Genomic DNA, 13454 nt, shown 5'->3' on the forward strand with positions numbered 1-13454 from the left:
ACACTAATCCAAAGTTGTCTGTGAGCATTTCTAGCCTTACTTCTGCTTCAGGAGCCTGCAAGTTAGGCATTCTGGTAGTCAGATGTTTTATAATATATTCCAGCTGCTGAAGGTGGTCTTACTGAAATTGTATTTGGCTCAGAGCTCCTTCACATCTGATAGAGTTCTTAGACTCTTTCTCTTCATGGTTTTTTTTGTTGATAAAATGATTAGGCCCTCAGTGTGAGTGCAAGTCGGCGTAAGTGAAGTTGATTTATGGCAGAAGCTGCAGTTGATTTAGTCCCTGACTCCATCGGCTGCCAATCTTTGCTTTGCATCCGGAGCATGATGGACACCTGCGGGTTCAGGGGTCAGCTGTGTGGGGACGACCTCGACTCGGCGCTGACCCGGCGAAGGAGTTGATGTGGCGAGTTTTAGAAAGCGTGAGGTCTGTCGGCTCAGTTATGGTCGTCCGTTTCCGCATGACAAATGGCCGGCTGTGCCATTGAGGAAAGAGGAAAAAGAACACACTATGTCCACTTTGACCCCTTCAAACAACGCTCAAGGGGGAGAGCGAGGGCCTGAACCTGCTTTTGAGGTTATCCTGGGGCCCCTGGCGGCTGGAGATCATGTTCCCAAATATCATTCAAACATCCTCAGGGACTTCTTGTCCCACTTGGCTGAAGATACATCTTGGATTGGGCTCGACTTTGATGGAGTAAAGATAGAGGCGAGAGGGGGACTGTGATTGTACATGGGATGCATGTACACTGGGGCCTGCATGCAAACTTGCAAGTGCGTTTATGCTTGCCCTGAAATAGAGGTGGATGTACCTCTGTGAGAGCAGACCGGCTAATCTAAACCTTGTGTTGAGCAGCTGCATGTCTGTGTAGCTATCACGGCTTCCTATCCTCCTTTCCTCTCTGTCTGAGGCTGAAATTATTAAAGCTACAAATTACCCGGGCCCTGAGGTTCTTCCACTGGTGGTGATGGCAAGCAGATGGCAGCAGAGCTCAGCGAGCCAGGCCCTCCTCCCCGACCTGAACCCCAGACATTTGCATTTCATGAGCCTTAATTGCGTCTGTTGTCCTCCTCCCAACCGGCCCTGCGATTTCGTGCCTGTCACAGCGTACCTCTGCACCCTTGAAGAAACTGTGATAGATTAAGGTGGGCCTTCTGTTTGCATCCCCTCCATTGTGTTTGAGAAATTAGAAAATATTATCTCCCAGTCGACTCAAAGTGGAAAACCTGGAGGGGGTTGAGGTGTGAAGGCAGGATGTCATAGTGACATTGGGTGTGACGGGACCAGGCGGGGAGAATTTGAAGAAAAATAGGAAAAGTGATTATTTCAAAAGCTTGCCATTGACCCTGTGAAGAAAAAACAATGATATGTGAAAACCCCCAGACACCCAGAACGCACCGGGCTTCCTGGGGTTTTAAACATTGATCAAGGAATGATTGTCCTGAAAAATGTAATTGTTTTTTTTTTGTTTTTTACACAAGATACTCAACCAAGGAATTCAAACAAATTTGAATCATAGGACGGGGTTTGATGACTCTGTAATTATAATATAGTCCTAATCTAGAACATTATTTGCTTTCATTTTTTTTTACTTGTTTTTTTGTTTTGTTTTTTTTGGGAAATTGTACAGTAAAACAGGCAAATGTCTTTGGAATGAGATTTGGCTAGGACTCTCCAGCCCAGTACTCAACTCAACTGGTTCCAATCTTACACAAAGAACAAGTACACCAAGGTTCAATCCTGGGGGTATTTGTTCTTTGGGGAATATAAATTATTCCCCAATTTTTTTGATGGATATTGGGGAATAATTTATAGGCTTTTACAAACCATATATTCTAAATTATTATTCGTAACCAGCAGACCTCGGGTTTAGTCTGAGTCACTGCTTGTAAAAAAATGAAACTTTTGATAAACCTCTGTTCCTAACAGATTAAGAGCGTGTGGCTCTATCATTATTATTATTATTATTATTATTATTAAGAATTCTTTGTGGTGCACTGAGCTTATGCTGCTTTGTCTGCATCTTTTAACAATTTCTCAAAATCAGGACGCTAATTTATCTTCAGCTTTTGCCACTAATGGGGCGTTGTGCCACAAAAGCCTATGTAATGGGTCTGGAGGAGGACCCTTCATTAGATTGACTAATGCAGGCAGACGAGTGAGAGAAATCGTCCATCTCTGTTGCATGTGTGCATACTAATGGCTGAGAATCGCACGCCAACAAGGATTTAACGATCATATACAGAGTTAATGAGGTTTAACAGACTTGACTAAGAAAAATATAATCCCACACTCCCAAGAGAGATGTTAAGTGTTTCCACTCACATCTCAAGTAGTGACAAGGTTTTACCACATAGAGGCAGCATTTGTTGAAAAGGGGGTCGTTTATAACGTTTGGTGTTGTTGCCTAAAGCAGCCACTAGATGGTGACATTCTACTACAAATGAAACACCACAAAAAGGACATTGTAGCTCTTAGGAATCAACTAACTGTTACTGAATTATACGTTGTAATAAATGAAACTATTTTCTTGATGCAGACATTATGCCTGTGGACCCACAGATCAAAAAGGAATGTTCTGATTTCCCTCAAGAATTCAGAGCATGGTGTAGTGGGAGACTGAGACCTTGGTCTTGCAATCTTCTTTCTGAGACATTTTTTATTGCTACAGTTGTGGACATGTATTATGATCTCGGTACAGGAAAGGCAGCTCTGAGCTGATGAGTAACTATGACATACACATTAATGTCTGCTGTACACAATAGTTTAAGATACAGTTTGTTTAAAAAACTGTATTAAATAAAATTCACAAAGTGAAACTATTATATTCAGAAGTTGATGTTCACATTGCTTTCATAGCGGCCTTCACCTTATCTGTATTGTTCTGTCTGATGTCTCTCATCTTTATCTTTACAACATGGCACAGATCCAGTGTGGGGTTTGTCAGGATGTTAGTCAAGCCAGTTCATACATTGCACTAAAGCAGGTACATTACCTTTGTCTTTGGCAGCTGTCTACTGCTTGGCAGCATGGGGTAGGATGAAGTACTTTGAAATTTCCTGGTAGACAGTTGTGCTGATTTTGACCTTGATAAAACATAGTAGACCAACCCCAAATTGTTACTGACTGTGAGAACGTCCCACTGAACCTCACGCAACATGGACTTTGTACCTCTCCACTCTTCCTTGAATTCCACGTGAAATGCAAAGTTTACTTTCCTTTAAAAAGAGGACTTTGTATCACATAGCAACTGCCTAGTTCGTTTTCTCATTAGCCAAAGTAAGACTTGTCTTTGGTTAAGAAGTAGCTTCAGACAAGCATGTTACAGTTGTAGGCTATGTTCTGAATACCCCTGTGTGTTGTGGCTCGTGAAACACAGCCTAGTAGTTTATTTTGGATATTTTGTCTGTTATGAACTTTTTTTAACCGCACTTTTCCTAATAAACATTTTATTAATATGCTTGGATACCACATTGAGCTCCAGCCAACTTCTTTAGCAATAGTCCTTTGGGGCTTTCCCTCCTTGTGATGCAATTTCAGTAGATGTAAGCCATAATCAGCAAAATAACAGAAATGAACACTTGATGTTGATACGCAGTGTGTTGTGAATCTACAAGTATCACTTTGAAATTTGATTATTTCTTACATTTTTAATAAACTTATTTTGATTTTCTAAGATGCACCAGTATATGTGTATGATGCCAGTGAAAGAGAAAAGAAAACACAGTTTAGGTTTTAATAAACATTCTTTAATGATTAAAATTGTAGTAGCATGAGAAGCATCTTTAAGCTTTGACGTAAACATAGCATTGGCAACTACAGTAAAGGCCTTGGCTTTAGAATGATTATGAGGGCAGTTTTCATCAGAGGTACTCTCTTCTAACTGAACCCATTGCTACAGTCGAACAGGAAGAAGTGCTCCAAAGTAAATGCTTGAACCTCACCTAAGAGAAGTGAAGGACTCGTACCATCTTATGGCGGTTAAAGTCCTCTGGTATCTTATGTGACACAAGAAACATCCACAGTGAAACATGAGCTGCATGTTCTGAGTAACTGGCATTTTGCAGTGCCTTGGCTCCAGTGTGGGTGACACCGGTCACGTTCAGTATTTGCAGCCACAAGCATAAGAACTCACAAATGTACTGCAAGCTGAACTTGGCAAGAATGTACGCAGGAGTTTACATGATTTCATTTCTGTTGCCGACTTTGCCAGTCGATAAAGCATATAAACATGCGCTTGCTATCAGCTTTCTGGCGTCTACAGAGAGTCTCCACAGGTGAGCTTTACAAGTCCCTTCTAACAGTGGAATACACAGTACTAGATAATGTTGCTTTATTCAGTGCGCGTTTTAAGCTACAGTGTCAAAGGGAGCTGTTATGCACAACATATAAACAGTGTTATACAGTAGAGATCAAAGAAACCGCAGCAGTACAACCTTTCAAGTATGTCAAACTAACAGTTGTTTCATCACTGTAGCCCTCTGTCATTTTTTCACTTATAGGGATAATATGTCTTAAGTTGCTCTAACCTCTTGTCATGTCTTTTATGGCATCCAATTGCAGTATATTGCATATTAAGTGTGGATATTTTATTTCCCTAGGCCCTAACGTGTTATTTTTCTATAAAAGACCTAACTTCCAAGGCCTTTTGGCTTCTTCAAACCTCAACATAGGTTGTCAAAAACATCCAAATTAAAGCAAACAAAAATTAAAATAAAGCTGATTCTCTGTGTGCAGGTCTGCAAGAGTAATACTGACATTCCAAATGACTTTTGCCTTTATTAGTGCACCACTCCAATCTCAATTATTTACCCTTTACAGTAACTGATGAAGAAAAATGGACACCGCAAAAAGACATCCCAACACTGCGAAATGTTTCTCTGTCTCCTTTCGCCTATAATCATTTCACACTGATTCCAAACAAAATAACTATTTTATATAATTGCTATAAGTAATAGGAATGATAAATACATAGCACCATATTTTTGTTTAAAATAAAAAATTTCAAAAATGTGAAAGAAGGGGAAAAAAAAACTAAATTAACCTAAATTAGACTGCTAAGCTAAATTTTTGGACTACATTTAAAGTTGGTTCGGCCATGTAACTAACCATGCATTTTAGTTGATATGCTGCAAAATTCTTTTTTTTTTCCTTCTAATTTACCTAAATCTTTGCCAGTTACCCAAAAAATGGCTGAAAACACAAAATAAAACATCATATAATAACATCATACTTATAAATAAAGACAGAGGCACTTTTTCAGCTAAAACAAAGCTCATAATGTCCACAGAGCAACACAAAGACTATGTACATATATGTAAAAAGTGTTATAAATAGGTTTTAAACCATAGATACTATATACATCTTTTTAACAGACACTATTGGTGTTTTGAGTTGGGGTTTTTTTTGCCTTTGGTGTTACTTCCTTGGTATTGGCTTCACAATTTAATATTCAGAAGGGGACTTCAAAGGTTACTGGAAACACTGAGATGGAGCACTTCATTCTCGCTTCCTCAAGACGACATAGATGAGTCCACTGATGAGCGCCAGAGGGAAGGCCACCCATGCCAGGATGTAGGCGTATCCAAACGTTCCCTCCGAGACCCAGTCAGGACTCATCAGCGTGTAGATGATGGCTCCACTCATCACAAACAAACCTGCAGAAAGAGGGATGAGAAGGAGCGGGGAATAACGCCGCCTGTGAGCGCCTTCAGTTATCGGATCATGTTTCCCTGCACTGTTGTGCTCTTTGTCTTCTGTCCAGAGCGGATCCCTGCCTGGCTGCAGAGGCGGATCGGTCAGCCCTCCATATTACATCACCATCACTCATGCTTTCTGAACCTCCATCTGGCCTTTGCCAGCCTTCCCAGCTTTCCGCCCACTACCCCTTGTCAGACATGGGATGATCTGTTTGTCAGACCTCCACTCTGACGGACCTCCCTGACATTTTGACTCACCCCATTGGCTTTTTTCCCTGTCTCATTCTTGTTTGGTTGAGTGGGCACCTGGTTGCCTAGCTCTGGGGGGGGGGAGCTGGCATTTTGCAAACAGAGCTGCCAAGAGACAACACAACAAAGTGGTGGTGGAGCTGCTTTGTCCAAAGGGCATCGACTACAAAAGACAAGTGGTGCATGAAAACCATTAGAAACTGGCTCAGGGTCTTAATTAGATTCTCTGAAAATAGATTATGATAAACAGAGAATTCTCTCTGTGTGTGTCTGTAGGTGGGGTTTTTTTATATAGTCATGCACTTTCTACTGAAGTGCTGCTATGCTTTTTATTTGTATCAAAGAAGTGAAATATTGCATCTTCCTGACCATAATAAAACTTAAGCTCTTTTTATCCACTACAAAACCCCCAACACTAAGGTATAGTTAACTATACCTTAACTATACTAGAAGGTATAGTAAACATTATATATCATTTTCATCTTTGCAAAAAAAGATAAAAATCTTTTTGACATTTTGTGACATTACAACCATAAACATACATTTATTTTACATTTTTGAAACAGACCCACGCAAAGTATTACGAATTTTGAAGTGGAACAAAATTGACAAACTGTTTTTATGTTTGTTTACAAATAAAGTTCTAAACAGCATTTTTCTATTATTGTTCAGTCTCAGTAAGTCAATGTGCTATGAGGCTAAGCACAAGCATCATTTTAACACATTAATATGCATCAGATAAAATCTTTCTATTCTAGCTCTGATTGCATGCTTAGTGATCTTTCCTCAATAGAAACTATTTCCATACTTTTTTCATCCAGAGTACTGACTTCAGTGTTCTTATGCAGGGATTTTTATGTTTTTAATGAATTACATTGATCCAAACTTACTAGCAAGGATCTGGAAGATTCCAGTGGGGATAAATCGTCCGCCCTTCGGCAAAGTGAAGAGCTGGCAGAAGAAGAGTAACAGAGAGAGGAAGCTGAAGATGATGGAGAGGATCATGAGAGCTTGGACCACCTGAATCCACACTACAGGAGAGAAAAGAAGAGTTCACTCAACAACACATCATAGCATTCATTAGCCAGAGCATAACATATACAAAAATTAGCTGGAGGAGCATATGAGAACAGGAAACAAACATCAATAGGTGCTTTGACTGGCCTTGTCTCTGCTCAGCTGAAGCCTCTTTAAAAACAGATCATAATGACCAAGCCCTTGTCATGTTTACTTCGGGGAATGTTGTAATGGATCCAGCACAATGAAGTTCAGGTATCCTATTTCTAAAAGCTCTCTGCACCCCTCATAGGAGGCCCTTAAACTCAATCTAACAGATCAATCTTTACTGATAGGCCCTCCACTACAAGAGGCCATTAACCCATTAGACTCCTGTATTGATGACGAACACAGCATCTGCTGATTTTCTAACTACCTTAGTATTTCGATTTAAATTGTCTGCTTATTTCTATTGCCTTCCAGGAATCCATCGTTTTTTCCAAGCGCTCTGTATTTCTACCTATGCAGATCCCCAGATGCTCATTTCTTCCTTTACTGCTTGTTCCTGTGTTGTCATTAGGTCAAGGTATTTAATGTTTTCAAAAGTGACGGTTTCAAAAGCACTAATAGTTTCCATAATGGCATCCCTACAGTTTACAGTTGAAAACAACCTTCTTTTTGTCTACATATTTAACTAAACATCATGTATTTGAAACCTTCAGCTTAATAAAAACTACAGATACAATTAGTGACAGGATTTGATGAATAAATGGAGATAGTTTATTAATTTTTTGATGGTTTGAAAACTCAAAAGAAAATGCAGCACATTTTTCACTTTTATGAAATATATGAATAAAATTTTAATCCAAACTAGCAATGAAAACCTTCTTATTTGAAAAAAGGTACTAAGTACTAGGTGTTATAAATGTTTTTGAATGTATCAAAATCATAATAGCAATAAATAGAAGGCATAGTTAACATTATTATAGCTGTACCGATCAATATGCTACATTTATTTTTGTAGCAGTAGGAATAATTGTTGCTTTTCAGTTTAGTATACTTCCTTTAAGAGGTGCCGTGGTGACGCAGGGGCAAAGCATGACCCATGTATTGAGGTTTTAGTCCTCGTGGCGGTGGTCACAGGTTCGATTCCTAGCCTGGAAACATTTGCCGCATGTCTTCCCCCTCTCTCTCATTACCCTGTTTCCTGTCAAACTACTTTCAAATGAAGGCCGCTAGAGCCAACAAAACCTTAAAAGAATATGCATATACTTCCTTTAAAATTAGCTTTTAATAAACCATGGTAAATCTCAAGGTCATACTGTGAACATCTCGTAGCAGCCCATGCTCTATGTCACAAAATTCTAAAGTCAAATCCTGGTCCAGAATTTCAAATAAAACTTGTTTTCATAAGCACTCAAATACTTTGTTTAAAAGATCCAGGTGATCCAAAGATGTTATAATGGAAGAGCACTTACAACAATGGAAAAACACATGATGCATAATACATTACTGCTCATCCAGGGCAAATAGGATGGGAAGTGAAATGTAATTCCTATAACAATCTGTGGTTTTAACATCTGGAGCTCTTTGAGAGTTGAAACCCTGTAAATCACCAAAGCACAGACTGGATTTCACAGTAGTCATCCTGTTTTCAGATCTGATGTGTGATTTTGTGATAACGCCATAAGAGTAACAATAATACATCGCTACTTCTGATAAACACACATCTTTGCCTTCCTTATGTTTCCTTTCCTGGTAGGAAACGGGGACATCGGCCATTTCCTGTCAAGAGGAAAAACTTAAGAGTTCACAGAAAAGCAAGAGTCATTGTGCCAAATTTCACTGTGTTCTAAACAAGAAGGTATTTTTTGCTCTTGCTTACTGTTTGTGTTCAGAGGGCATTAAGGGTTCTTCCTCAACAGCTAAATTTAGATCATGTGAACTGAATGAAGTATTTTTTCTGGCTATGCAGATGTGCATCTCACTCTGCATGTGATAACTGCCTGCATCACACCCTGCTGACATGTTTGAAACCATGGCAACAACAGGAAGGAAATCCAAAGTTTGAGGAAACCCTGCCGAAAACACGAAGTTGACCGCCATGATTATGATTAACGTCTGATTGAATCTGATGGCTCAGCAGAGCTTCAGAGGGCTTATCTTCCATCTCCCCGAGCTCACTGCAAAGCAAACCCGGGAACAGCACACACTCACTCCTTCCTGAATAAACACTCTGCGTCACCGCACCAATATGAGCCAGTCAAACAAATACTGTGTGCCATAAAACTACAAGGCAAAGCACTCAGGCGGCTGCTTGGCTGACAAGACACAAGCTGGCCGAGAGGGTTCATTCTAGACGGATGACATCAGTGGACTGCAGCTGCAACACTGTGGGCAAAACTTACAGTAACTTTGCTAACTTTGTGGTGGCAACAGTTATCTTATGACATCATATTTTAAATAAGAATCTGTTTATCCTTAATCCCCAGCTATAATCTCTGTGCATAAATATCTCCACACTGCAGCTGCTGTTTTAAATTGCCCATATGATCCCTGCAAACCAACACTGGGCACACTAATCTGACACTAGGCGGCCCCTTTGCCCCCTCCATCAACAAGCCATGTCCTGTAGTCCTGCACACACAAATTCAAGCACACAGACATGGACAACTTTGTATACTCTCTGCAGCCCCACCCAGGTCATTCGCTGCTCCCTGCACGCTTGTCACTATGCTTACTCTCCAACATCAGATCTTATTATGGACATCACACTATGACTATTTATACAGCGGGAGCCAATCTCCACAAGGCACTGCCGCATTCTCTGCCCTAGATGGCACCAGAGTCCCAGAGGCGCTCTGACACACCCACATATTTAGTAAAGTAGATTACTATTATTTATTTTATTTTTTTTACTTTACAACAGAGCTAGACAATCAAAACTTACAGGAACAGAATCTTAGTGGCAAAAGCTGGAAAAATATGCAGATGTCTGACCTCCAGTTGATGCTCCATCGCAGTCTACACTGCTCCTAGAACAGTTTAGCCAAAGGTCTGAGGTTCCCATTGTCCCTGTTGTCCACACCTGCAGTCAAACACAATGATTGGTTATGTTTGAATACCTGCAACTATCAAGAGTGTCACCACAAACCTTTGAAAATATAATAATCAAAACGGTGGCCACTGATTTTCTTGTGTGGCTTTATGAAAACCAACAGCTAAGATGGACTTTCTAAAGCGTCATATTTGGATGGATGACGGGCATTCAAATGCGACACATTATAGAGGACCAAACATTATTGGGTGCTTGTCATATCATATTCAGGAAATACCAGAATTAAAATTTAGATTTTTATGACTATCATCATAATTTAGGAAAATATTTACCTCTTGAAATGATATGCATGGGTATGAAATGGTGTGTTTCTATGTATAAATGGGTGTACAGTTTGGCAAATGGCTGAATTTACCTGTAGCCAAAAAGTAAAACAATAAATAAACAAAACATAAATACATAAACTGTGTGGGTCAAATCAACAGCTCACCAATATTTCAGCCCCCATGACTTGCCAGTTTTGTCTTTTCTTTCTTCCATCTTATACCATCTACATTTTGTACCTATTTAGTTAGACCACATATCAATACAGATTATTGCATAGATTATATTGCATATATAAATGTTTGTTTTGTTTTCGAGTATCATGTGGAAATAAATCAGAAAAAAAACCCATCTCAGTTGTAAGGTTTAATTGGAAATTATTTTACTAATGGAGTATTGATGTATTTCTTCAGCAAATTCACAAAGGTGTTTTAAAAGACTGAACAATACAAGTTTTACTCACACTGACAGTTGTTGATACAAACAGGAGAACAAGAGCAGAAATGTGAAGGAAGATGATTCCGAGCAGAAGGATCAGCATCTTGTCAGATTATCTGAAGATAAAAGAGCAGAGCATTGAGGTCTCTCAGGTTGATGAAGCTGTGTGGTTGGAGGAATCTGAGTCCAAGTATATGGGTGTGTGTTGCAGCATAGACAGAGACTTGAAGGTTGCATCCTTCCTTTACTTAAAGTTCAAGAGAAATTTAATTGCTGTGCCAAGGTGGATACATCAGTACCACTTACGTCTCATCTTTGGCTATTTAAAAACATTTTAATATTATTACAATCAAAGCTGTTCTCAACAATTACATTTTTGCTTTAAATAGAATAAATCTAAAAGGATTCGTCATTTTTACATTATTTTCTTTTCCTTTTGAAAGAGCATGATTCCATGGCTCAAAATTGGATTATTTCTGTTAATGAGTGTAAATCTTAGAAGGAAGTAGAATTACAATCAACTTTTTTTTTAAAAAAAGAGTTTCTAACTCTAAAACAAAGGTTTGTGGGGGATTTTTTTTTTTTTTAACCGATGACAGCTCAGTCATATCTACGTGCGTCAGTCATATCTAAGAGCAACAAGCGCTTCCGCCTGAGTCTGAGCGAGTGCATCCGAAATCAAGCGAGATTAGAGGAAAGCAAAGTGAACTTACCTACAGGCGAAAGGCTTGAATTCCAAAAAAGAAGCAAAAGCAAGAAGTGAATACGAGTCTACCCTTAATAGAGTCCAACAGCAACTCGTCTCCGTCCTTAAGTCCTGCTCAGACTAGTTTGCTCCCAGCACTGACGTTCTGTTATAAAGTGTCTCATTATGGAAGAACAACGCCCTGCGTGCGCTGCTGCGTCATCGACTGACCTCCTGGACCGTGGTGAGGAATTCCCTAATATTGACGAGTTGTGCATATTTACGCGTCTGGTTGCCTTGGCTACTGAGCTACCGTAAGTGTGGGGACTAGCTCATCAATGTTTGGCTCGCTTGGTAACTAAAGAGAAGTAGCTGTTTTCGAGGATGCTTATGCATTATTTATTTTTATTTAGTTTTGCACGTTGTAAATTATAAAGATGCATGCACCGAAGTTGTGTTTGTCGCTCCTTTGCTTCTAAGAATAAAAAATGTTTATTTCATTTATGTTTTTTTATTATCGTTATTGTGGCAACACACACACGCACGCACCCATACATACATACATACATACATACATACATACATACATACATACATACATACATACATACATACATACATACATACATACATACATACATACATACATACATACATACATACATACATACATACATACATACATACATACATATATGTATAATTTAATGACTGATTTGAAACATTTTTTTCAGGCATTGCACATTCTTGTTGAGAAAACAAATCTGTGTGTCACATGAATATAAAAACTAAAATGCTCAATCAACAACAGTGTAACCTGCCTATCTGTACATAACTGACAGCACTTTATAAAACACACATCCACTTTAAACCAGGAGCCTCTCTGAGGAGATTAGTTCATGTTCAACCTCAGATAGCCCAACGTCAACATCCACTTTCTGTTTTACTTCACTTAGCAGATGTTGGTCTTCTTAACACACTTGTCAGCTTAGAGCCAGCTTCTCTGCTCTCCTGTCTACAAAGAAGTAAAAAGGGCAAAACCAAGCAGATATATCTGTTATCTATACAGAGGTGTATTTGTGTTGCTGCACCTTTACAGCTGCTTAATTATTCATACCCCAAACCTCAATGTGGGATTTTATATGATAGATTAACACAAAGTAGGGCAAAATTGTGCTTAACTAAATAAAAGACCAATCTGAAAGGCGTTTCACATGTTATAAAACTTTATTAAAGCTCATTTCACTGCAGCAGCAACTGCATGTATTTTGACACGTGGTCAGTTAGGACAGTGTCTGTTTAAAGAGACAAAATGTTAAAAAGACTTGTAACGTACTGTAACCATAGAGTATTTTGTTTAATAAAACTTCACCTTTATGTTGCATCTACTGCATTATCACGCTTGATCTGAGCCTTGTTAAAATTCGTAGTGCAAGCACTCCCCTCTCCCATCCCTTATAAGTCAATGTTTGTGAAAGACTGGCAATCGAACATTAGTTTTATTCCATCTGTGAAGTTAGGTGGGAGAGCCGCATAGTAATCATTCAGACATATCTACAGCAGGGACTGAGATTTCATCTCTGTCGTTGGGCAGCAGGACTTGTCCATGTTGGCGCTGCAGACTGTTAGGAGGAATTCCAAAGCAGTAGATAGGACCTCAACCAAGAGCCATAAATCTGGAGTGGGCTGGATTAGGTTACGGAAACGCCCAGCAACGTACCAAGACAGAAGAGCACTAAAGCAGATGTAATGACCACAAGAGATGCATTTGTCCCATCAAAAACCTTCTAAAATATTAATGTTCTGTCCTCAACACGTGGTTACGTGTGGCTGAACGGCCAGCAAACTAATAAAAAAAGTCTCCATAGACAGTTTGTTCTTCTAAAATTAGGATCTTTAATAAATAGATTTTTGTAACTGAAATACAACAGGAGGGAAATTATATTAACAGCTCATACACGTCTTAATACTACACTTAAAATGTTTCTGTAAACAGATGGAAAA

At 39.2% G+C, this 13454-nt stretch overlaps 1 protein-coding gene across 2 annotated transcripts; it reads right to left on the minus strand.

Annotated features, from left to right (window-relative positions):
* Positions 1-3728: 3728 nt before the first annotated feature.
* pmp22b (peripheral myelin protein 22b) lies at positions 3729-11661 on the minus strand. Of its 2 annotated transcripts, none has more exons than XM_044102400.1 (5): positions 11479-11625; positions 10791-10881; positions 9946-10033; positions 6840-6980; positions 3729-5658 (listed from the first exon to the last, which is right to left on the minus strand). In XM_044102400.1, exons 2-5 carry the CDS (start codon positions 10866-10868, stop codon positions 5501-5503), a joined length of 465 nt encoding a protein of 154 aa, XP_043958335.1. In that variant the 5' UTR covers positions 10869-10881; positions 11479-11625; the 3' UTR covers positions 3729-5500. The 2 variants fall into 2 exon arrangements, with proteins under 2 accessions (XP_043958335.1, XP_043958336.1); XM_044102401.1 differs by lacking the exon at positions 3729-5658 and adding an exon at positions 5665-6112 and having other exon boundaries at positions 11479-11661.
* Positions 11662-13454: the final 1793 nt, after the last annotated feature.

This window comes from Gambusia affinis, linkage group LG20, assembly GCF_019740435.1.
Source record: "Gambusia affinis linkage group LG20, SWU_Gaff_1.0, whole genome shotgun sequence".
NCBI classification, from domain to species: domain Eukaryota; kingdom Metazoa; phylum Chordata; class Actinopteri; order Cyprinodontiformes; family Poeciliidae; genus Gambusia; species Gambusia affinis.

Bases quoted from the DNA above. Each gene is read 5' to 3' on its own strand.
- pmp22b (XM_044102400.1), bottom strand. From the start codon at position 10,868: ATGCTGATCCTTCTGCTCGGAATCATCTTCCTTCACATTTCTGCTCTT. The intron at 10,034-10,790 runs GTGAGTAAAACT...GTTTGACTGCAG, and splicing joins TTGTATCAACAACTGTCAGT to GTGTGGACAACAGGGACAAT. The intron at 5,659-6,839 runs GTAAGTTTGGAT...CTCTTTCTGCAG, and splicing joins AATCTTCCAGATCCTTGCTA to GTTTGTTTGTGATGAGTGGA.